Source organism: Esox lucius, chromosome 10, assembly GCF_011004845.1.
Source record: "Esox lucius isolate fEsoLuc1 chromosome 10, fEsoLuc1.pri, whole genome shotgun sequence".
Taxonomy (NCBI): Eukaryota; Metazoa; Chordata; class Actinopteri; order Esociformes; family Esocidae; genus Esox; species Esox lucius.
Window position 1 is genome coordinate 19,202,773 of NC_047578.1, and position 25,410 is coordinate 19,228,182.

The 25,410-nt window shown below is 43.5% G+C and overlaps 1 protein-coding gene across 6 annotated transcripts in view; it reads left to right on the forward strand.

The window, feature by feature from the left end:
• The window catches only part of LOC105028044 (collagen alpha-1(XIV) chain), an 84,793-nt gene that overhangs the window by 10,509 nt on the left and 48,874 nt on the right, over nt 1–25,410 (forward strand). For all 6 annotated transcript variants that reach the window (XM_010900485.4, XM_010900488.4, XM_029122821.2 and 3 more), the window contains 13 exons: nt 8,530–8,682; nt 9,122–9,241; nt 9,685–9,849; nt 10,011–10,172; nt 10,449–10,736; nt 15,900–16,045; nt 16,745–16,874; nt 17,947–18,086; nt 18,292–18,418; nt 18,782–18,921; nt 20,307–20,439; nt 23,005–23,073; nt 24,488–24,630. In XM_010900485.4, coding sequence (XP_010898787.2) covers nt 8,530–8,682; nt 9,122–9,241; nt 9,685–9,849; nt 10,011–10,172; nt 10,449–10,736; nt 15,900–16,045; nt 16,745–16,874; nt 17,947–18,086; nt 18,292–18,418; nt 18,782–18,921; nt 20,307–20,439; nt 23,005–23,073; nt 24,488–24,630 — 1,916 coding nt within the window. The remainder of the gene's footprint in view (nt 1–8,529; nt 8,683–9,121; nt 9,242–9,684; nt 9,850–10,010; nt 10,173–10,448; nt 10,737–15,899; nt 16,046–16,744; nt 16,875–17,946; nt 18,087–18,291; nt 18,419–18,781; nt 18,922–20,306; nt 20,440–23,004; nt 23,074–24,487; nt 24,631–25,410) is intronic.

Sequence of the window (25,410 nt, forward strand, 5' to 3'; positions counted from 1 at the left end):
TTACCATGACAGACATGTATGATATTGTTGCAGTGGTGTTATAACACGCCCATCCATTTCAGTAAAAACAGATGAAGAGCCACAAGGGACTTGGTTCTCAAAGTATCGCAAAATACCAGATCATAGCAGTTGTCTCAAAGAAACTCATTTTCTGCCACATTATGCCTGTGCTTTATTTATCCAGGTCGGTTACATGCACCGTTGGTGGGTTGAAACGGGCTATTAGTGGGAGATTTAGGAGGGTGTTTTTTAGACAAAGATAGTAACAATGTTTATGAAGCTCCTGTGGTGTGTGTCTCATGGCTTGGACCTTGTCTGTGCTTCTGGCACGAAGAGCTATGATTTTGGCCGAGGTGTCAAAACGTCTTTGAGGAGGGAAGGCTTTGCCGTTATGGAGTGTGGTGTAAGGATCCCTGTGGTGCTTGAAATCTGCAATGGATCACCTGCTGTCTCCTAAAAGGCTGGGGTTGCCTATGGGTAAAAGACAGAAGGGGGAAACTTGCTGAAATATAATGATGCTGCTTTGCTTTTGCCCTCTATTTCTCCCTCTATCGCCATTGCTCTCGTTCCCTCTGTCTTTCTCTTCTCAAGCTCTCATTTCTGCCTCCTCCCTGTTTCTTTACACCTCTTCATCTCTCCACCACACCTTTCCTCTCTCCCTATGTCTGTCTGCTCTCTTCGTCTCCCTGTCTCCCCCCTCTCTGCTCTCTCTCCCTCTCTTCGCACTCTCTCTTCCTTGCATGTAAACAATTGACACAGGCAGGCAGCTCCTTGCCCACACTTGCAGAATACCATTGCTATGTTATCACGGGGGCCCATCCTTGGATGGCTTCAGTCCTGCAAAGTAAACTCCCAAAGCTAGCTCCCTGCCTAGGTTTGCAGCTACGCCAGATGGCATACAGGTGGGCCCAAGGCCTGGCAGATGTCTCGGTCCCACAGAACCTAGCACTTAGCTCCACGCCTACCTTTTCTGAACTGGGTCCAGGGAGGATATTAAACACTGATATGTATAGCCTAATTGAAACAGCTGGGGCAGTGCTCGGCAGAGTCGGGAGCTTCCAGAAGTGGCAACGGTGTTGTTGCGGACACACATGTGATTAAGGCCAGATGACTCATACATAGGCGTGGCAGTGTTTGTTTTGCTGGGGCCAGGACTTCGGAGTGAGGCTTGCGATTGATTGACACTCTTTTGAGGGTAAAGAATAATTGGCTTGGGTTAGCGAAGGGGGATGCGATGTAGTAGTTTACGTATGGCATGTTGACTTTCACCCCCTGTTGACTCCAGATAAATAGATGGCTGTGTGATATCACAGCGCCAAAGCATCTCTCTTTTTATTCTTAGCCAGTTTACGTTTAACGTTATGTCAGTTGTCGGTATATGCCATATCCACAAGTAGTTCCTGTTGTTATATATCAACCATATAACCATAACCACTTCTGGACTATATATATTTTCTACTAGACGGTCCCAGTTCCCACTGGTTACACTGCTACCTGCTCAGGCTAGCGCAGATAGCATTAGCATATTATCTGGCCTGTCGCGTCAGGGTCAAGGTGGATGTTACACGTCCTGGAAGCCCCATAACTAGCAGGTGGTTGGGGAGGTGATGCAGCCAGACAGTAATACGCTGCAATGACACGGCCCATTTGTTTAACTTTAATTACACTGTCATTTGTTCACACTGAGATAATTGGACTATATCCGGAGAGGTCTGCAAGATAATGAAATCACAGCTCAGTCCTGATGTCCCCCACTCATCAGGGGACCCTAATGCGCTCTGTAACATAGCCCCAGGAACCGCAGGTGATATTATAAGCATTGGATACTTTCAGTGGTCTTTAGTAGCCTACGGGCAGAGCTGCTAGAGGACAGTGAGGCTCTCCCTAAGCTCATAAAAAACTGCCAGGAGACTGTGATAGAAGATTTAATATTAGTGGTATCTTTTCAGGCAATGTTGGTGTAGGATGTTGTTGTTTTGCCCTTCTGTTGGTTAGGATGTGATTGAATGTCTTCAGCTGTAGATACAAATTGTCCCATTTGCCAGACAGCTCTAATTAAGCACTAACAGGAGCAAACTAGTGTTTTGAGGCCCTATTTCCCTATTTCTCTGGGCTATCTAAACTACATAGTGTTTTCTTAAGATGCAAGAGTATATTGAGGTAGCACAAAGATGGTAGCTATCTCTGTAGCCATGGATGCAGCCACAGCAATAGTTTTTAAGGCTGAACTAGTACAACTGTTGGTTTTCTGTTCAGTAACAAAAACCAAGGAGTCCCTCAGTGTTAATCTTTTTTTAACATATTTAGTAATACTGTATATTACGTTTGATATCTAGTCATTATTTTGTCTCTGTATTGACAAATGACTGGTAGAAACAAAACATGAAATTTAAATGAGGGCAAATTAAGCATTGAAACTTTTTTTTTTGGACACTAGTGTTAGTGCTTTCAAAAATTTGTGACAGCAATTAAAATGCTGCTGATGGTGTCATAACTGTGCATATTATATTAGTTTCATGGCAGAATTGTTCATCTGGCCTGGCCTGTCAGCATGGGGTGAAAGGAACCATCTTCATTGTAAATGGCTGTAGCCGATACATATTGCATAACATTACGCACAAAATCAGCATAAATAAACAACTCGATGCAATGTCATCCCCCGTGCCACAATTACAATGAACCAACGCCGTCCTTCATCATCGACGGAGGTACCCACTGTTGATACAGTCAAATTGAATGTGAGCCAAAAAGGGCTGTGGCGCTGACTGATAGGTAGCCTGGGATACCATTAATGCAAGTGCAGGCTTTACTGAAGAAAGCCCCATTAATGGGACGTTATATTCAAACAGTCATTTGAATTCCCGGGTGGAAATCGAAGTGCTAGGGATGTGACAGATGATGGCTTCTCAGGCAGCTAGGCGGGCACCAGTTAACCCCCCCGGAGGTGACAGGAGATCCCATATGTATGGTCAGGGGGAATGGGCTTCTGGAAGCGACCAGGATCATTCATGAGGTGGACAGATTTAGCCTCAAAGGCTTGGAGCTGACAGTTTTCTTGTCAGTTGAAGAGGGTGTTTGTTGTTTGTCGGGAACTGTTGGCTTGGCTCTCTTCTCACCCTAGGCGTTACCTCAGCAGCTTTAACCCTGACCCCGCCTTGTACTTGACTGTTGACCCCCGGCCGTGACCCATGAGGTACTCCACTAATTACTCTGTTGTGAAAGAATCTCTCCATCATGTTCACTCCCTGTTCTTCAGTGTCTCCCTCATCTTCTATCTCTGTCTGACCGTCTACCACTTGATGTTAGTCTTAGATCTGGGTGAAAGACAGGGTGTGAACCCTTAGATCACCCCCCCCACACACACACACACACACACACACACACGTTAGGTATCTCTTGTGAGCATAAGAAAAGTTCTTCCCTTTCGAAAGAACATTTTCCATAGCCCTAAACCCTAACTTCAAAACAAACCACTAACTCTAACCTCAAAATAGCCTTTTGTCTTCCCGAGACCCATTTCCCTTGTTTTGCTATTCAGCCAGATTAGTGAAATGGGAACACACAAACAAACAAACACGCACACACACCTGCCAGGATGATGTGGCAGTCAGTGTCCCTGTCACATCACCCTGTATGCTGTTAATTGTTTCCTGCGACAGCAGTGCATTTGAATATTAGCAGGATGCGTCCAACTTACAGTCATTTCCCCCGGGTTCCCACGGCAACGTCAGAATGTTGTCACATTGTCTGCTCATTGTTTGTTCTCTACCGGATGGTGCTGACAGATAAACGCCGTAACATCCTCGCTCGGTCGACAGCGCAGCCCTTTTTCCATATGCTGAGCCGACTCACAATCACAAACCCAATACCCAGAGGTGAGGCTTTACCTGCTCCACTCTGCCCCAGTCACTGTTTCCACATCACTCACCGACAGCAGGGCCGTATGGCCTCTCGGCTTGAACATCTCCACAAATAGACTGACGGTATGAAGAAGTATGGTAATGGGATGGAAAGATGAAGATTGGGGCACATGTTTTTTTTTTATATTGGACAAAGGGTTATAAACAAGGGGATTTTTCTGTCACAACATCATCCATCCGGCATCAAACTCAACTATGAACCGTTTTTTGTTGAGTTTCTTTGATCAGCTATTAGCGCATTTTTCTGAATGTACACTACATTTTTTTAAAGCAATAAAAACACTTCTCAAAGCTCAAAATATTTATGAAAACCCAGGCTTTTTGCACGAAATCTAAATATCTGTCATATAAAATACATTTTGATTCTACACAAAAGCAATTACAATGAAACTAATGAATACACACTGCTGAAAAGAATTTAAAACACATTAATTATTACTTAATTAATAAATAACCATAAGGTGTTCCCGTATGAATTTTGCACATTTCATGATGTTATAGACTGTAAATAATGTCTGAAGAGTATACTAAAGTCTCATTATTTTTGACAAATACCCTTTATGTTTTGCCCTGTAATTTGCAAACACTTGAAATGCATCCCAAAAAGAAAAGTTTTTTTTTACACACATATAGTTTTATAATCATAAAATGCTAATTAAGCCTCCTGGCCCTGTCGTGGGCCAGAGATTTTCACCTACATCTCAAGGTGTACTTTCTGATCATTTCTACATGTTGAAAAATGCTACTGTCTTGAAATATTCTTCTTAACTGAATTTCCCTGGACATTTTAGGCTGTTTTTGACAATCACGTTAACAATCGAAGTCTGCTCCTTGGGCCTCAGAAATCATGCATGGTCTACCACAATCAACTGGCGTCTCTGAATTTTATCCAAAAGAAGAATTGTATGGCTACCATATACCAAATTTTGATAGGTGTTATAGAGTATGAAAATAAGTCTCCGTGTTCATGTAATTTTATTGAACTGACCTGTTTGTGCTAATGCATATAGATTCAGAGTAGAGAAAACTGGTCAGCACAGTAGTTAGATAACTTGACATTAAGGTATTTATTTTAATTTCAAGGAATACAACAGTAAAGCGGCTCAGGTTTTTTGTGCTCTCAGCCCAGCTCACCTCATTGTCATACCACATACAAGAACATGGTCAAGTACAGTTTCATAAATCTCATTAGAAATCATTGTTATTCTTCCTCTCCCTCATCAACCTCTTCTCATACTACCTCTCTCTCTTGCTTTCTTTCTCTCTCTCACTCGCTCTCTCTGGTGTTTACATCCGTTGTTCCAAAACACAGGTGAGCTTACCTGTGACCCTTTATATTCATGCCAACATCCTGATTGCTTGTTGATTAATTATGGTTGTTAGTGTTGACACCACAAAAACTGTGTTGAGAGTGTTAGAACTGCGAAGGTTTGAGTTGGGTATATTGAATGGCAGTGTTTTCTACATGACAACATTGTGACAATTGTGCTTTACAAAGACAGTTGTGCTGAAAGGTTGATGAAACAGAAAGCTGTGTGAAAACAGATGATCAGGGCCCAAATGTGTGTATTGTTTTAAAGGGGCAGTAGATACGATTTTTACTTTACTCGCATAAAAATGAGCAAAAATTACATCTGCGGTTAGTGTTTTAAGTTTATGTTTCAAATAATATTTTCACACATAATTAAGTGACTGACATATTCGCCATTTAAAAGTTCTATACAATGCCCCTTTAATGTGTTTGCAATTGTGGAAAACTGTAATTGCCTATTAAAAAACATTAGCCTTTCCCTAATTTAAGAGCCTGATATATCACTATTATCTACAACCTTACATATTGTAAGGTTGTAGATAATCCACAGGCCAAAACTCCACAGGCCAAACTAGCAGCGAATTTAGAGATAACTAGCATGGCTATTCTGAGGGTGGTGTAAGATGCCTTCAGGAGGGAAGCATGGATATATGTCATTATAAATTGGGTCTTTTGGGTCCAGTATGCTAATTTGGCTGTGGTATATTGGCCATAAACCACACCCCTGACATTGGGCCTTTTTGCTTAATTATACTATCTTGTGCATGATTTGATTAGTCTCCTGTATGGCGGAGGTCCTAATAGACAGCTGTTATGTATAATGTCAACGAAATCATTAGGGTTTGACCTGCCACTGAGGCAGGGAGCTGATCACATATGTAGTGGGAGCTAGTTTCTTTGGAATATTTGCTTACATTTATATTATATGGCATGAAAAAAGTGAAATAGTGTGAGTCTGTTCAACAGTATGGGTCTGGTTTGAACAGTCAGTGGATGAAGCTAAACTGTTAGCAGCAGCACACTGACATTGGTTTCCGCTACAACAGAATTGGGAGATGGCTGTGGTTCCCCAGAAGAGGCTTGAGAACCACTGGTGTGGATGATTAAGCAGAGCTTCGAGAACGTCTGACTAATGGACATAAACGTGCGGAATTTGCAGCTGGCTACAGCACCTACCCACTGAAACTATTCAGCCCCTTCACGTCTAAGGATAAGAGTTTTAGGCCTTTAGCTTGAGGTGTTGGGGACCTCTCTCTTTGTAAATGACACGTGTTAATAAATCTTGGCATGGTCGAGAGAGTGGAGCATGGATCAGTTTTGACGTGGAGGAATGGGAACTCTTGGCCTGCCTGTCTCACCCTAGGCGTTACCCCAGTGGCCTTAACCGTGAACCCGCCCTGGCCTTGACTGTTGACCCTGACTGTGACCCCTGAGGTCCTCCACTAATTACACTGTCCTGAAAGAATCTCTCCTCCTATTCACTCCTTCTCTTGTGAATATCCTCCTGTACTTTTGTTTGGCTGATGTCTACCACTCCCTTCTCCCTTTCATTCTTCCCGTTCCTGTACACTGTACACTCCCTTTCACCACCATCTATCCAACTGTTTTTGCTGCTCTGCTATTAAAGGCACTCAGACATTGCTCTTTCATTCCCACCAAAATGGTGCCCTGCCCATGTATTGAATGTTCACAAAACCTAATTTCACCCACTTTAACTCTGTTTCCCCAACCTTTCATGAAGGTGACACAGATTAAGCACTTTTAAATGGTTGTTTTCTCTTCCTTTACTAAGGTCTATTCTGCGGCAACATTAATGGGTTTGCTGGTACAGTCTGGAAACTGAAATTCCAGGACTGTACAGACTTGTAGGCGGTGATAGATTTCTCAGTTTCTGTCAATGGTAAAATGATATTAGTCTTTAAAAAAATACTGTCCGACTTTAGATATGGTAACATGTTGCAGCCTGATGAGCAATTTTCTCTCTGAAGGTCACGGAATTAAATATAAAGTATACCCTGTGTGTATTGCATGGACTTGACAGCTGAAACCACACCTTTTTGTTGTGACAGTGTTTCAGTGATGATCTCAATATTGCCTTTACTGTATTTCCTCTCTCCCCAGAGACATTGAGCCAAACCTCCAGAGGATGTCTGTTTTCTCAACAGTAGGACTTTTAACTAAGCTGGAATGTGTGTGCAGCTGTGTGCAAGGAATGCACAATGGGAAACAGGGCAATACCACCAACTGTACAGCTCACTGAATATTCAATCATCAATAGGAAACGGGGAAATACCACCAACTGTACAGCTCACTGAATATTCAATCATCAATAGGAAATGGGGAAATACCACCAACTGTACAGCTCACTGAATATTCAATCATCAATGGGAAACAGGGCAATACCACCAACTGTACAGCTTACTGAATATTAAATCACTGTAATTCACCATAAAGCATGATGGAATGCTGGGTCAACTTTTACAGTATTTAGTTGTGAATCAATAAACTGCTTCCCCATTATATTTGATTGTTTTTGCTTGTCACCCGATTCCAGAATTCTCAAAAAAAAATAGTTGGTGTTGGAAGAATGCTCTGTACAGTGTAATGTACAATACATGTGTTGTTGTTGTTGTTGTTGTCAGGAATGGTGTGATTTGTATCAAACTCAGTATGGAAAAAAATAGGAGAGGTCTTTGGAACTCAAAAGTAGAGAGTTTCTTTACACAATGCATGTTTGTGTAAAGAAACCTTCTCTATATACACTGATTTCTGGTTCAATGGCACTAAATCCCAATCTCATGAATGAATCATTTCTGCTTTTCCACATGCCATCTGAGTGTGTTGGGTCTGGATGATATCCAGAACATTTCTGTCATGTCTGTTTATGGTTTAATGGCAGGCTTCTCTATTGCTGCTATAATGGATTGTCACATATTGTGAAATTGGCCAATAAAGGGAACTATTATGTGAAAATCGATGTAGCATAGGATGTATAAAATAGAAGTCAACCTCCAAATAAAGATGTCCAGCTTGGCACATTCCTAAGCACTAGCATTATTTAGCATTAATTATACTATAAATTGTCCCTATGGGAATTTTGGGTGAACATGTAATAGATTGAGATAAACATAAACAAATGCTTTGGACCTAAGCTGCACTCACTTCTAAGATTTTTTTTATTATTGTTTTATGTATAATCCAGTTTACCTGGATATAATAAGTCACTTCCTTTGTTTTAATGCATTCTTTGTCATTAATATGTTGGTATGAAGATTTTTGTCTTTTTCCCTCCATTAGAACAGTTCATTTGTAAGACGCCAGCCATAGCAGATATCGTGATCCTGGTGGATGGATCATGGAGTATCGGTCGGATTAACTTCCGCCTGGTCCGTATGTTCCTAGAAAACCTGGTTAGCGCCTTCCCAGTAGACTTTGAAAAAACACGGATAGGTGAGGAAACAATCTGGCAGCTGTTGGTTTCTATATTATCATCATCACAAATGTTGTTTCGCCAACATTGATTGTTTAGTCATTTAGCAGTCACTCTTGTCCAGAGAGGCTTACTGTAAGTGCATTGCTTTTAAGATAACTAAGTGGGACAACTACACAACCCAGTAATAGTAAATACATTTAAATCAATTAAAGAACAATTAAAGAACTCTACTACAAGGAGTTTTTTAGTTATAAGCAGAGAATGTGGTGTCGATAATGTATTCTTTGTTAATTACTTAGCCATGTTGTGATTGCTATAATCCTGCCTAAGACTGTTCATTCTGTGTCGTCGTGCTGCTGTGTTTCATCAGGACAATATACATTGTTAGCTGCACAATAACAGCATTTGGATGTCTTGTCAAGAGAAGCATATGCAGTGTTGATATCCCATGCATAGGTCTAGCCCAGTACAGTGGTGACCCCAGGATTGAGTGGCACCTGAACACATACACCACCAAAGAAGCGGTAATTGACGCTGTGAAGAACCTGCCCTACAAAGGAGGGAACACTCTGACAGGTACTGGGACAGGCTCCTTTCTTCCTCTGTACCCTGTCACGTTATTCTGCAATGGTACTCTACCACAGTGTCACCATTAGGTGTCCAGACAGCCGATTGATTAAAGAGCAAACATCGAATGTGAAAATCAAGATCCCCATGTGTATGCGGGAGTTAGGTTCAAGGTTCAAAAGGTTCATCAGGTTTATTTGTCATTTGCAATAACAAGTTACAGCAATGAAATGCTTGGTTTTCCTACTCCCGACAGTGCAGTTAAAAGTTAAAAAGTAACAGTAATTATAATTTAAAAAAAATAAGATAACACAATCAATCAGTAATAACATTATACAAAAACTCACATCAATAATAACAACTATACAACTATACAACCGTGGTGCAATGGTAAAAGTGACAGGTGTACATGATATAAGTGGCAGATGTTAGTATGCTGATTTCCTCTATAGGTCTTGCTTTGACGTACATCCTGGAGAACAGTTACAAACCTGAGTCCGGATCCAGAGCCGGTGTTCCCAAAATTGGAATACTGATCACAGACGGGAAGTCTCAAGATGATGTCCAACCCCCAGCTCAGAGTCTAAAAGATGCTGGAATAGAACTGTTTGCCATTGGTATGAGACACAGCCTCATCTTAGATCACAAAATGCTCATACTGAAAAACTACCTATTTGACACCTGCATGGCAAAGTGAAATGTAATCCAGAGATTGTACTCATCTCTCTCTTCGAACCTCTTTTCTCCTTTCCATCTCTCCTCACCTCTTTCTGTAAAGGTGTGAAGAATGCCGATGAAAAAGAGCTAAAGGCAATTGGCTCAGCTCCAGAGGAGACACATGTCTACAACGTGGCTGACTTCAGTGTCATGAGCTCCATTGTGGAGAGCCTGACTAGGACAGTCTGCGAACGGGTCGAACAGCTCGACAGGGCAATCAAAGGTGAGCCAGATTCAAGTAGGAAATTACATATATTTAGTAGTCTAACAAATATTTACACAAACATTGTGTCAAATGTCAAATGAGACATCCTGCCGTCATTTTAGACAAAGCTACCTGGAGTTTTTCTACCAACTTTCCAGTTAACTAATTAAAAAGGTTTATATTCCTTCAACGCACAATCAAATAATGTAATTTTTAGGGCTGAAGCATGAATTAAAAGCCAGATTTGTTTTTGTTGCTATTTCTTCATGTATCTCAAACTCTGCATCGTCTCAGGTGAAAAAGGCCCAGTGGTCACCATGGCTGCTCCCAGAGACCTGGTGACCTCAGAGGTGACGGCTAGAAGCTTCCGGGTGTCTTGGACCCACTCTCCAGGGACAGTGGAAAAGTACCGGGTGGTGTACTACCCTGCCAGTGGGGGCCAGCCTGAGGAGAAGGTAGTGCTGGGCACAGTGGACACAGTGGTGCTCAACTACCTCCTTTCTTTGACTGAGTACCAGGTGGCTGTTTTCGCCATCTATGCCAGCTCAGCTAGCGAGGCCCTCCGAGGCAGTGCCACCACATGTAAGTCCAGTTGCATCTCATTTAAATTTAGTTAGGGCAAGAAGTTGATGAATGGCAATGAAATCCCCCCCCCCCAACCCCCCTGGATATGTGTGAATACTAAGTACACTATTGACCTTGTCGCAAAGTTAATGAGGATGGCGAGTAACCTACCGCTGTCAGACTGAAATACAGAGGGAGAAAAAGTAAAATATGACATCCAGAAATGCACTAAATTCTCTCGCTTTTGGCACCATGTTTTGAGCCTTTTATTTTAAATCTATTTAATTTGTGGGTGGAAATTTTTATTTGTTTTGTGGAACAATACAGTTGATATCCAGATATGATGTAAATGCTGACACCAGGTTTTTGGCCATGTTTGACCTCTCTTAGATTGTGGGGTAGCATCTGTTTCCCCTCAAAATCAGATAATATCAGTATCTCCTGAAAAAAGACATGGTTACTGTACTAAATTCTAGTTACTAGTTCACAATGTTTTCAGCTAATGTTCACAAAGTTTTCAGCTAATGTTAGATAAAATAGCAGCTAATCGGCTAACTTGCTTTTTATTGCAACTTTGTCAAAACTGAATTCCACCAGAGAAAAGTGTGCTTTTTTTACCCTTACTTCAGCATGTTTTGACCCAGTTTCCAACCTGATGTCATAGCCACAAAGTCAGACTCCACAGTCACGAAGTTTGACGGCAGTAGCGAGAACTTACGCTTCAACTAACTCAACTGACAGCAAATCAAGCCTTAAGGAAGGTTGTTTGAGCATGCAGGAATTGAGCAAAATCCACTTTTTCCCAAAGAATGCTAGCACAAAGTACCTCAGGGCTAAACCTGTTTTTGTTCCAAATAAAATCAACCAGCCAGTTTGTGTCCATCCTCTGGTCTTGGTTCTATTAAGATGCATCGCATCATCTTCCGCTTAATCCGGGGCCGGGTCGCGGGGGCAGCAGTCTAAGCAGGGATGCCCAGACTTCCCTCTCCCCAGACACTTCCTCCAGCTCTTCCGGGGGGACACCGAGGTGTTCCCAGGCCAGCCGGGAGACATAGTCCCTCCAGCGTGTCCTAGGTCTTCCCCGGGGTCTCTTCCCGGTGGGACGGGACCGGAACACCTTCCCAGGAAGGCGTCCCGGAGGCATCCGAAACAGATGCCCAAGCCACCTCAGCTGACCCCTCTCGATGTGGAGGAGCAGCGGCTCTACTCTGAGCTCCTCCCGGGTGACCGAGCTTCTCACCCTATCTCTAAGGGATCGCCCAGCCACCCTGCGGAGAAAGCTCATTTCGGCCGCCTGTATCCGGGATCTTGTCCTTTCGGTCATGACCCAAAGCTCATGACCATAGGTGAGAGTAGGAACGTAGATTGACTGGTAAATCGAGAGCTTCGCCTTACGGCTCAGCTCTTTCTTCACCACGACAGACCGATACATCGACCGCATTACTGCAGAAGCTGCACCGATCCGTCTGTCAATCTCCCGTTCCATCCTTCCCTCACTCGTGAACAAGACCCCTAGATACTTAAACTCCTCCACTTGAGGCAGGCACTCTCCACCAACCTGAAGTGGGCAAGCCACCCTTTTCCGACTGATGACCATGGCCTCGGATTTGGAGGTACTGATTTTCATCCCCACCGCTTCACACTCGGCTGCAAACCGTCCAAGTGCATGCTGAAGGTCCTGGCTTGAAGGGGCCAACACGACAACATCATCCGCAAAGAGCAGAGACGAAATCGTGTGGTCCCCAAACCTGACACCCTCCGGCCCCTGGCTGCGCCTAGAAATTCTGTCCATAAAAATTACGAACAGAACCGGTGACAAAGGGCAGCCCTGCCGGAGTCCAACATGCACAGGGAACAAGTCTGACTTACTGCCGGCAATGCGGACCAAGCTCCTGCTTCGGTCGTACAGGGACCTGACAGCCCTTAGCAAAGGACCCAGGACCCCATATTCCCGAAGCACCCTCCACAGGATGCCACGAGGGACACAGTCGAATGCCTTCTCCAAATCCACAAAACACATGTGGACTGGTTGGGCAAACTCCCATGAACCCTCCATCACCCTGTAGAGGGTATAGAGCTGGTCCAGTGTTCCGCGGCCCGGACGAAAACCACACTGTTCCTCCTGAATCCGAGGTTCTACTATCGGCCGTATTCTCCTCTCCAGAACCCTGGCATAGACTTTCCCGGGGAGGCTGAGAAGTGTGATCCCCCTATAGTTGGAACACACCCTCCGGTCCCCCTTCTTATAAAGAGGGACCACCACCCCGGTCTGCCATCCCAGAGGCACTGTCCCCGACTGCCACGCGATGTTGCACAGGCGTGTCAGCCAAGACAGCCCCACAACATCCAGAGACTTGAGGTACTCAGGGCGGATCTCATCCACCCCCGGTGCCTTGCCACCGAGGAGTTTCTTAACCACCTCGGTGACTTCAGCCCGGGTGATGGACGAGTCCACCTCTGAGCCCTCATCCTCTGCTTCCTCAATGGAAGACGTGACGGCGGGATTGAGGAGATCCTCGAAGTATTCCTTCCACCGCCCGACGACATCCTCAGTTGAGGTCAACAGCTGCCCACCTCTACTGTAAACAGCGTTGGTAGGGCACTGTTTCCCTCTCCTGAGGCGCCGGATGGTTTGCCAGAATCTCTTCGAGGCCAGCCGATAGTCCTTCTCCATGGCCTCACCGAACTCCTCCCAGGCCCGAGTTTTTGCCTCCACAACCACCCGGGCTGCAGCCCGCTTGGCCTGTCGGTACCCGTCAGCTGCGTCAGGAGTCCCACAAGCCAACCAGGCCTGATAGGACTCCTTCTTCAGCTTGACGGCATCCCTTACTTCCGGTGTCCACCACCGGGTTCGGGGATTGCCGCCTCGACAGGCACCGGAGACCTTACGGCCACAGCTCCGAGCGGCCGCTTCGACAATGGCGGTGGAGAACATGGTCCATTCGGACTCAATATCTCCAACCTCCCTCGGGATCCAGTCGAAGCTCTGCCGGAGGTGGGAGTTAAAGATCTCTCTGACAGGAGACTCGGCCAGACGTTCCCAGCAGACCCTTACAGTACGCTTGGGCCTGCCGAGTCTGTCCAGCTTTCTCCCCTGCCATCGGATCCAACTCACCACCAGGTGGTGATCAGTTGACAGCTCCGCCCCTCTCTTCACCCGAGTGTCCAAGACATACGGCCGCAGGTCAGATGAGACGACAACAAAGTCGATCATCGACCTGCGGCCTAGGGTGTCCTGGTGCCACGTGCACTGATGGACACCCTTATGCTTGAACATGGTGTTCGTTATGGACAAACTGTGACTAGCACAGAAGTCCAATAACTGAACACCACTCGGGTTCAGATCAGGGGGGCCGTTCCTCCCAATCACGCCCCTCCAGGTGTCACTGTCGTTGCCCACGTGGGCGTTGAAGTCCCCCAGTAGAACAATAGAGTCCCCAGTCGGAGCACTTTCCAGCACCCCTCCCAGAGACTCCAAGAAGGTCGGGTACTCTGCACTGCCGTTCGGCCCGTAGGCACAAACAACAGTGAGAGACCTATCCCCGACCCGTAGGCGCAGGGAAACGACCCTCTCGTTCACCGGGGTAAACTCCAACACATGGCGGCAGAGCTGGGGAGCTATAAGCAAACCCACACCAGCCCGCCGCCTCTCACCATGGGCAACTCCAGAGTGGTGAAGAGTCCATCCTCTCTCAAGGAGTGTGGTTCCAGAGCCCAAGCCGTGCGTAGAGGTGATCCCGACTACCTCTAATCGGAACCTCTCAACCTCACGCACTAGCTCAGGCTCCTTCCCCGCCAGCGAGGTGACATTCCACGTCCCTAGAGCTAGTTTCCGTGTCCAGAGATCGGGTTGTCTAGGCCCCTGCCTTCGACTGCCGCCCGATCCTCTTCGCACCGGCCCCTTATGGTCCCTCCTGTGGGTGGTGAGCCCACGGGAGGGCGGCCCCACGTCGCCCGTTCGGGCTGAGCCCGGCCGGGCCCCATGGGGGAAGGCCCGGCCACCAGGCGCTCGCATACGAGCCCCAACCCCGGGCCTGGCTCCAGGGTGGGGCCCCGGCTGCGCCATACCGGGCGACGTCACGGTACTCAATATTTTTTTCATCATTAAGGGGGGTTTGAACTATTAAGATGTACTCTATATATTTTGTTGGGACAAACAGGTTTTCAAGAGTGGATATGACATTCCTTGGTGAATTGTGAACTACGCCTATTAACCTATTAGTTTACACTTAACTTTTGCTTCTTCTGCTAATAAAACAAGTTTCAAATTGATTAGCAAATCTATATAACATTTGGCCAATCAAGGAAAACTAGGACATGGTAAGAAGCCTGTAATCTCTTCAGTTGAGGAAAGAAAAGATGTTGACACCCAGGTTCAAGTGAGGTTTAAGTGGGGAAAAATCTAAAAAGGATACATAAAAAAAAAGGAAGAATTCAGACACAAATAGGAAAACACTGCCAGGAATTAAGACGATTCCCTATCAGCTTACGCAGCTTGGTAATCACTCCCACCAATCAGCTTCTTAGCTAGGTAATCACTCCCACCAATCAGCTTCTCGGCTAGGTAGACACACCCACCAATCAGCTTCTCAGCTAGGTAATCACTCCCACCTGTGAGCAATCACACCCTACCAGCACTCCAAGCGCATGGCCTGGTGCTACTGCTGGGATGTGAAGAGGGGAAATTGACTGCTAACTGTGTCCTAACCTCCCCCCAACCTCTAACCCCTGCCTCTACTAATCAGCTGCACATCAGGACCTTGATTAGAGTAGCATCAGGTGTGTTAGATAAATAGGTTTGGAGCAAAAACCTGCATATTCAGTAGCTCTCCATGAGAACACATTTCACTCGATCCATTTGTTTGCCTCAAATACAGTCTATGAACTAAGCAGACCAGTCCTAGCCTCTAATGCATTGGTTTCTATCCAATATACCTTGATCTGAATGCTGCACAAACTGTGTGTGACCTCTGTATGACCCTTGTAAACACAGTTACTAAAAAGGGCAAAGTATACTGATTGCTGCATTTTCACTGGACACTAATGGGTAAACCTAATTTAGCTGACATGGAATGGTAATTCTGAATGTTGATGCCTGTGAATCTGTTTCTGCATTGTGGTCCCTCTATGACCTGTTGTGACCCCCTCTATGACCTGTGTGGTGACCCTTGTGTGTTGTAGTGGCACTGCCCATGGTGAACAACCTGGAGCTGTTTGACATCACCCATAACACCATGAGGGCCCGCTGGAGGGTCGCAGAGGGGGCTTCTGGGTACATGATCCTCTATGCCCCACTGACCGAGGGAGACATTGCTGACGAGAAGGAGGTGAGACAAATAATGGATGAGGAAATAAGAATTAGAGAGAACAGAGGGATGAGAGGGAAAGACATGAAAGGAAGAGAAAAAAACTTGGAAAGAAGAGAATCTAAAGGACATTCAGAGGGAAAGCCAGAGAATAGGACCGAGTTAGAAAGGGCAAGAAGTCACAGGAGAGGAAATGTAGACAAAGTACATATTTAGAATTCACTGTAACTAGTTGAGAGGGGGAGGGGAGATTTAGGGCAAAGTCCCCAACCCAAAACAGCCATCCTGTTAGGGCTCATTAAAATATAACACTTCTTTCAGGCACTGTGATCAGTTCAGGATCACAATTCCACTTGCTCAATCTGTTAGGACACAACACAAGACCTTCTGGAGATTTTATTTTTTATTTTTCATGAAGCGATGGGAAGTTGTTGACTTGAATGGCACAGCCTCTAGCAAGAATCCCCTGAAACTAATGGAATCCTGTGGCACAAATACTCTAAGTCAAAAGAAGGCACTTTCTTCTCATACTTCTGTAGCATGTCTGGCGGGGCTGCCGGGCACTTTATTTGTCTGGCTGTCTGCCTGCCTTGCCCTTGTCTGTGTGATGGCTGCTGTTCCGTCTCTATCGCCCATCTGTATTTATCTTGCTCCTTTGTGAACCTCCCCGTGCGCCTGTCTGTCACGTCGCCTGAGGTCTCTGATGACTGTTCTGTGCAGGTGAAAGTGTCAGAAACGGTGAACGAAGTGGAGCTGCCCGACCTGACTCCGGACACAGAGTACACAGTGACTGTGTACGCCATGTACGGAGAGGAGGCCAGCGACCCCATGACCGGCCAGGAGACCACACGTGAGTGGCGTCCGTGTTCTCGCAACACACGCGTACGGTTTTCGCGCATCCAGCAGATGTCAGCGACGCTGAGCAACCAGTAAGAAAGCAGTAGTTGAAGCTCTCGGGAATTTTGCATCCGGATCAAAACATGGGATAAATCATTTCTGGCTGAGATATTCATTCTGGTCTAGTGATTTTCATACTTCTGCGTGGGTCTTGAAGGAGTGTTGTCAAGCCCTGGTATGATTTCTGAACTGGTTCTGCTGCTCTGCAGGATGCAAATGTAACCAGGTGGTTTCAGTCAAAACCAAAAACTCTAACAAATCTATATTTGACACCAAAACATCTACTAGATTGTGTTGCTAATACGTGTAGCTGTAATGTATTGAAAAAACAGTGCTAGAAAAACATTATGTTCGTTGTAATCACTACACATATCTTACCTTGTTTCAATCCAGACTGGAACATTTCTACTTAGACTCCCACCCAGAATCACTCACCAGTTAACAAATGTTGTTTTAAAGCAAGGTTGCCAAAACAATGATGTGCCAAATTTTAATTTCTCAGCTATTTAGGACATTCGTTTAGTGATGAAGTTGACAAACGGTCTAAGCCCCCTGGCTAATTTGTGTTATTATTTTCTCTTCAACATTTACAAGGGAGGTGTCGTGACATGTACTGCAGCTGTACAGAGGATTGAAAGCGGTTCAGAAAGTAGTTAAAACAGAAGAGGGAAGAGCATTAAATGGATAGTTTAATTCCTAATAAATGTTGTGAAAGTGGTGTGGATCCAGCCTAAAGCAAGTCGTTTCTTCTTTCCATTCTCTCCCGTTGTGCCAAAATAGAATGCCTTTCCCTGTGTTAGACGGAAAGGCCCACATCTAAACCTGTAAGAATCAAACATCAGACAAAACCTACTAGCCAATGCATCTCCTTGTTAAATATTAATTCTGATGGAGAATGTGCTCTGTCCGTAAAAAGCCATTCTTCTGGGAGAGGACGTCCCGCCGTGGACCGGGTTATGCATGGGGGGCGGGGGTTCTTCTTGTTTCTTAGGGCTGTATTACAGTTGATTACCCTCTTCTCGCAGTACCCCTGACCCCTGCACGAAACCTGCGCTTCTCCGACGTCGACCACAGCTCGGCCAGACTCAACTGGGAGGCGGGATCCGGGAAGGCTAACGGCTACCGCGTCATGTACGTCAAGACCAATGGCGTGCAGACCAACGAGGTGAGCGCTCGCGGCCGCGGACGGTCTTACTGTTGCCGAATCTCCCAAGACAGGTCTGTGTGTCAGCACCAATAGCATCCTGCTAGCATAGACATGTAGTCGGATATATTGTCTGACTTGGATGTGTGGAAAGGTAGACATCACTGGGTGATACCACGGGTTACGCCCCGCTGTTGACCTTGACCTCTCTCTTCCATGGCCGTAGATGGATGTTGGCCGCATTACCACCCTGTTGCTTAGGAATCTGACCTCACTGACCGAGTACACAGTGGCCATCTTTGCTAAATATGATGAGGGCCAGGCTGAGCCCCTGACCGACAGCTTCACCACTAGTAAGACTCTCTAACCGTATAAGCAGTGCTTAGAGGCTTTTGTTGTTTTAAAACAGTTTTTATGATTTGAAAAAAAGGCTATAAACTAAGTTATGTCAAGCGGCATGCAAATAAAATTACAAAAACAGACATTGCCATTCACATGAATGTTGCATGATTATGATATGAATATTGCTTTTTCTGGGAAATGTTGTCAAAATATCTAGGAGCCTTTGAAGATGAAATGACAATGGCACTCATGAACAGTCCCTATAGTATGTAAAAAGGTGTGCTGATTGTGAAAGTATGGGACCGCAAAGTGAGCAGTGATGTTGAACTCTCCTATTATTTTGAGTTTTTTTCATATCCTTTTGCCTAATTCAGAGGAAGTCCCAGAACCTCTGAACCTGAGAAGCAGTGAAGTCTCCACAGAGAGCTTCAGGGTCAGCTGGCAGAACTCAGCCCAAGACGTGGTCCTCTACAAACTCACCTGGACCCCAACTAGTGGAGGAGAAACTAAAGAGGTCTGTGTCTGGATGCCTGGCTATCTTGTCTGTCTGGTTAGTTGAAAGGGTGGATAGGTGTCTGTCTCTGCAATTACTGTAACCTCTAAAAAGATTGTGACCCTCGTGGTCCAAAAATACTAAATGAGCTAAACAACACAGGTAATGAGCTACAATACAGTGTAATTTTCCAACATTTAGAATATACTGCATTTTACGATTCAATAGAATCAACCAAAGTTACACATCCTTTAGTCTTTGCTTATGGACTGCCCTCTTTGATTAAAAAACACAGGTTTGCAGTGTTACTATGTCCGGAGACTGCGATGGCCATTTTAAAAAGATCCATTTGTGGCCTTGTTTTAGCCACCAGGCAGAGGCAACCAGGTTTTTGGCTAAAATGTCCTGGTAATTGGTAGAGTTCATAATTTGGTTTGCCTTAACAAGGGCCATAGGACTAGTTCAAGTAGAACCACCTCGTAACATCAAAGATCTACCCCCACCGTTTACAGTAGACATGAGTGATTTTCTGTGTACCCTTCCATCATCTAACACCAAACTCATCACTTGTGCGATTGGCCAAAGAGCGTTATTGTAACTTCATCAAACTGTAAAACCTGGTTCCAATCCAAGTACTGTTTAGCAAACTCCAATCACACATAATTCATGGCTGCTCTCAGTTAAGGCTTTTTTTTTTCTTGGAAACAAATATTCAAATATGCTTTTAGCATGGAGTGGGTGTCTAACTGTAGAGTTTTAGACTTTCTCACCCCAGGACACAACCGCGTTCTGACTTTCCTTCCTTACTATGCATGCAGGGAAGATGCACTTGAGTGCTCTATCAGGCAGATCCACCACTGTTACACCTCTTTTCTGAGCAATTATATTAGCATAAAATAACTTACAATTAGTTTAGACTACAAATGTGACTAATTTCTTGTGTTGTTGATTTTATAAAACCTTCGGTTGTCATCTTTATCCACGGTGGGATGCGTGACCGTGTCATACTGGCGTCCAACGTCCATTGACTAATCTCTGACAAATGTGATTTATCTGTGCTAGCAGATCGTCTTGAGTTCTCTCAAGTTGTATATGGTGTATTGAAGGTGTTCTGCTCACCTCCCACACTGCTTGGCAGACTTTCTGCCATGTTCCTAAGATCATGATGATTGACATCTTGCAAAAAGCCAGACATGTCTTTAAGATTATGTTGGAATTGAAGCGGTAGGTGCCAATATGGATTTTGTGTTTGTGTTTGGATGTGTTGTTTTGAAGCCTTTTTGGTGACTGTAGTGTTCTGGTCCATAAGTCTGTTTAGTAGCAGCAGAAATATCTGTAATTACATTAAATATGAAAAACCTTAATTACATTGACTCCACTCATCTCTCTGTCTCTCTATGGTGAAGATGTTACTGAACGGCAATATGAACAGCCATCTGCTGACTGGACTGAGGTCAGTCACTGAGTATGAGGTCTCTCTGTCCGCTGTCTACAGAAATGAGGAGGAAAGTGAAGCAGTGATACTCACAGAGTCAACAGGTAATTCAGGGAAGCACTCACTGTACACTCATGGTTCGTTGAACATTAGAGATTGTATGGATCGCTGTGCTGAGTTGGATTGGAGCAACCAACTAACACATCAAATTGTCCTAAAGTGACTGTGAACTTAAAATAAAATCTTAACATTCACATTAAATGTTAGTTAAGCATCATCTTAATCATCCAAAAAGTTATTGGCACAATAACGGACAATAATTCTAGAATAATGCAGATATTGTTTTTAACTTTATTGCCTCTTCAGTCAATGCCACAGGCATGCACTTTATCCTGAATAATACAAAACACTCTTCTATGTTACACATAAACAATCCCAACAGACATTCCCGACAGCAGTTAAGTGAAAGTTAAGTAGCCTTTTCCCCAGATCAGAGCTGTACAACCAACTTATTTTCATTTAGCCCATGTTGTGTGTGATTGTATAAAACATTTTGACATCAATCAACACACAGCAAAAACACATTTATAAATATATTTGCCAAAGCGATATACTGTATTTGCCAAAATTACATAAAGGACCGAAGTTAGTGTAGCCACAGAAGGGGTGAAAAATATTATTTTGACCATATCAAAGGGGGTCCTTCAAAGATTGATTCTAGGCCCAATTATATGAATATTTTACATATTTTCCATTTACATCTTTTTAATTTGAAGTTATTGTTAGATTCTGATAAATACAAATTTATGTTATTTTCTAAATCTGAAAATGTGCCTGTAAATTTGGATTTGTTTATTCTCGATGGCACTAATATTGAAAGTGTTACTGCATACAAATACCTGGGCATATGGATAGATGAAAATCTTTCCTTTACAAAACATGTAGATGAACCTGTTATGAAATTGAGGATGACAATTGGAATTCTATATAGAAATATGTAATGTCTTACATTAGCAAAATGTTAAGTTTTATGCCATTCATTGATTATGGTGATATTATTTATATGAATCCTACATCACAGTGCATCACAGTGCATTACCCTTTGTTACAGGTGATTGTTTTCATTGTTCTCTGTATCAGAATGTAGGCTGGCCTTCTTTGAAGTCATGTTGATCCATGCATTTTATTATTTTTAAAACACTCTGGCATAAATCACCACCATACCTTATTTTCTGACATATAGATGTACAAACTATCAAACACGGTCTAAGGGATGATTTATTCTCGAAATACCCGCAATCTCCACAGAGTTAGGTACAGACAATATTTCCATGAAGAATGTGTTTGTATCTTATGAACTGTGTGTTCATGTTTTCATTTTTCGGGGGTGCATCAACAGTGAAGAGGTGATACGAGATCTTCTGGTTCTTGGCAAATTCTCGCATTGAATAGCCTTCATTTCTCAGAACAAGAATAGACTGACAACTTTCAGAAGATAGTTCTTTGTTTCTGGCCACTTTGAGCCTGTAATTTAACCCACATATGCTGATGCTGAAGATACTAAACAGATACAGTTTTATTGCTTCTCTAATCAACACAGTTTTTGGGGGTGCTAACATAATTGCAAAAGGGTTTTCTAATGATAACATAGCCTTTTAAAATGATAAACTTGGATTAGCAAACACAACGTGCCACTGGAACACAGGAGTGATGGTTGCTAATAATGGGCCTCTGTATGACTGTATCTGCCGTTTCCAGGTAAAATAGTAATTTATAACATTAACAATGTCTACACTGTATTTCTAATCAATTTGTTATTTTAATGGATAAAAAACAATTTTTTTGGAGAACAAGGACATTTCTAAGTGACCCCAAACTTCTAAACAGTAGTGTAGTTAGACGAAGAAATCCTTCAGCTCAAACAACTAGGGGCTTTTTGGCTAATTAAATGGCTACCTGGTGGAAATGAGTAAAACTGTAGGAAGATAAATGTTCCCTGCACACCTGGCTCTTTTCTGTTTTTGGACTCCTGGGTTTTTTGGCAGCTGAATAAAGATACATTGCCATAGGCTCTATGCCAAACGTGACCACGCCATTAAGATAGATGTCAACAGATTTTGCGGTATGATGGGAGATAACTTGCCTGGGGAAGATAATTCAGTGAGCACTTTAATTACTTAGAGGAATTTGTTGAGATTTAACAATAGGTACGTGTTTTGATCCAGAAAAATCCCTGAAATCTTAAAGGGTGCAAATGCTTGGAGCAACATGTGTCGAAATATTTAGAATAACACTGTGTTGGTTATTGTTGTTATCAAAGTACTGAGAGATCTTTTTAAGAGGATTGCAAAATTAGGTTTATCACCACTTAATTGACACAACAGCCTGGCCTAGAAAGAGTATGTTCCTCTCAAGTTTATTTTTTGATTGAGGGACTTTTTTGACACTTTGCTACTGCTTGCTCCTAGGGAGCTTTGAGCACTATGTAACTTTGAATGTGTTAAAATCTTGCAACACCAACATATACCTTTGTTCTCCATGTCACTGTACTTTGTTCTTTGATACTGGTCTTGAGAAAGTCAGTAGTGCTGAAATATGCGCTACATCCTATATAGTTCACTATTCAAATAAAATGTAATTGAACTAATAAAATGTTTCTGTTTTTACAGTGGCAAGAACAACAACTACCACAAAGGCTACTACCACCATGACTACCACAAAAGCAACCACTACACCAGGTAAACACAAATGTATTTGTGTACTTCACTGCTAAATTTGAATTTAAAACTGATTTGCTATATTTAAGGGCATTTGAGGGGCTGTTGATTAAATTATGGGTGGTAAAAATAATGAACTGCATTTATATAATGATTTTCACTTGGTTCTCATCCATCCTCAATAATGCAGTGCCTTGCAAATGTATGCAGATCCTAACATTGTATGTAAAGATTTTTCTTCTGTTTGATATGTGATTTCAAAACACTGAAACAAAATACATTATTGTAAGGTGGTTAAGAATAGTAAAACATTTTGCTTGCGTAGAAATTTGACCTTCTCCCAGTTCACACAGATGAAAAAAATTGCCCGAAGACAAGTACCTTATGATAGGTCTCCACCTGTAAATTATTAAATTAGCTGTCACATTTTCTGAATTAAAACCCTTTGTTGAAGGATTGTTGGACAGGCAATGAATCTGAAGGAAAATTAAGAACAAAAAGCATTCTACCCAAGTTAAAGTTAATGTAATGCATAGACTAGAGAAAAGGTACAAAATAATAGCCATGTGTTTGGATATCGCAAGCACTGTTGGATCAATAATGAGGAAGTGGAAGCTGCATAACACCATGCAGGAAAAGGACATCCTTCTAAACTCTAAAACAAGAAGTTGACTAGTGAGAGAAGCCACAGAGAGGCCAACAATCACTTTGAAGGAGCTACATAGTTCAGTTGCTGATAGTGGAAATTGTTTTGTGTTCAGATTAGACCAAGACAGACCTTTTGGCCAAAACTCAAAGTCCTAGAGTATGTGTGATGGAAACCTGATGGCACATATCTCAAGCCCACTGTCTTTATATTGAAGTAGGGTGGTGGAGGCATCATGCTGTGAGGATACGTTTCATCTCTGGGGACTGGGTATCTTGTTAATATTAAAAGAAAAACAGATGAAGCAAAATACGTGGAAATTCTACAAGAGATACTGCTTATGTCTGAAAGAAAACAGAAGCTTGGGAGGAAATTCACCATTCAGTAGGACATCAATCTCAAGCACTGCCTGCGAAGTTGGTACATACCTACCAAAAAGTTATTGCAGCAAAAGTTGGCTTTGTATTAATGTTTGGAGTTTGACCACTTTTATTTTCATTTCAAATATTCCTATCGTAAAAACCTGTCACCTTACAGTAATACATTTGGTTTTAGATTTAAATATCAAACCGAATGAAATCCGTTTACCATTTTCATTTCAGTAATCTGACCGAATTTGTCAGGGGACTGAATATTTTTGCAAGGCACTGTACGTGGCTGTATTCTCACCAGGATGTCTAGGTTTGGTTTGCCCTCTGTTTCTCTACATCATGCTGTTATTGTGTTCTCACCCTCGCACTCACTTCCTCCATCCCACTCTCCATCCTCTCCTTCCTTCTCCCCCCCCAGTGGTACACCTGGGTGTGAGGAACCTCCTCCTCAGCGATCACACCACCTACAGCATGGAGGTGTCCTGGGAGCTGCAGGACCGCAACGTACTTCACTATCGCGTGGCCTTCGTCACCGCCAAGGGCGACCGTGCCGTGGAGACGGTAAGAAAACCGGGGCGGATTCCGCCGCGCTTTGATCTCAATACAATTCTCAGTACAGCCGCAGCCAAGACCTGAACAATGCCGGCCCTCTCTTTAATTCACATTGGAGATAAGTGGAATATGACCCTCCTCCAACAGCCCCCCTTAACCTCACTGCACTGTCGTTTCTGGACATATTCTCTTATTCTCTGTCACCACACCTGCATTCGCCAACACACACACTTCACACTATGACCCTCCAACAGCGCCACTACAATAAAACCAGCCTCTTGCTATTTTGCGATAAGCATACATTGTCTGACTGGTTAAATGTTTCAGCAACTCCAGTCATTCAGCCAGTGTCTCTTGAGAACGTACTGCTCTTCTGGACATTCCCGCTGAGCAGATATGTTTGTATGGAGGAGATTGGGGTTGTATTGAAGTCTTTTAAAGAGCATGCCAGATGCATTGTGCAGTAGTGTTTAATCCGATTACAAATCGATTGAAGACAGAAGGTTTTAGGCAGTTTGGGAACTGACCAAGTGGGAATATAGTCGATACGCTTTACTTAACTCTGATATATTCCCTGCAGATTTTTAACTCCAATGTTACAGCTTTGTTCTAAAGATTCTAAATGTGGATAACAATACAATGCCATTAGAATTAGAATGACAAAACATCAGTTAATTTTTATTCTACTGATATAGTGAAGGGAAACTTGGGAAAGTAGCAAAAGCCTTGCCTTGGTTTTTTGTATTGCTGGTACGTTCAGCACCATATAGCCAATGGAAAGCACCCCGC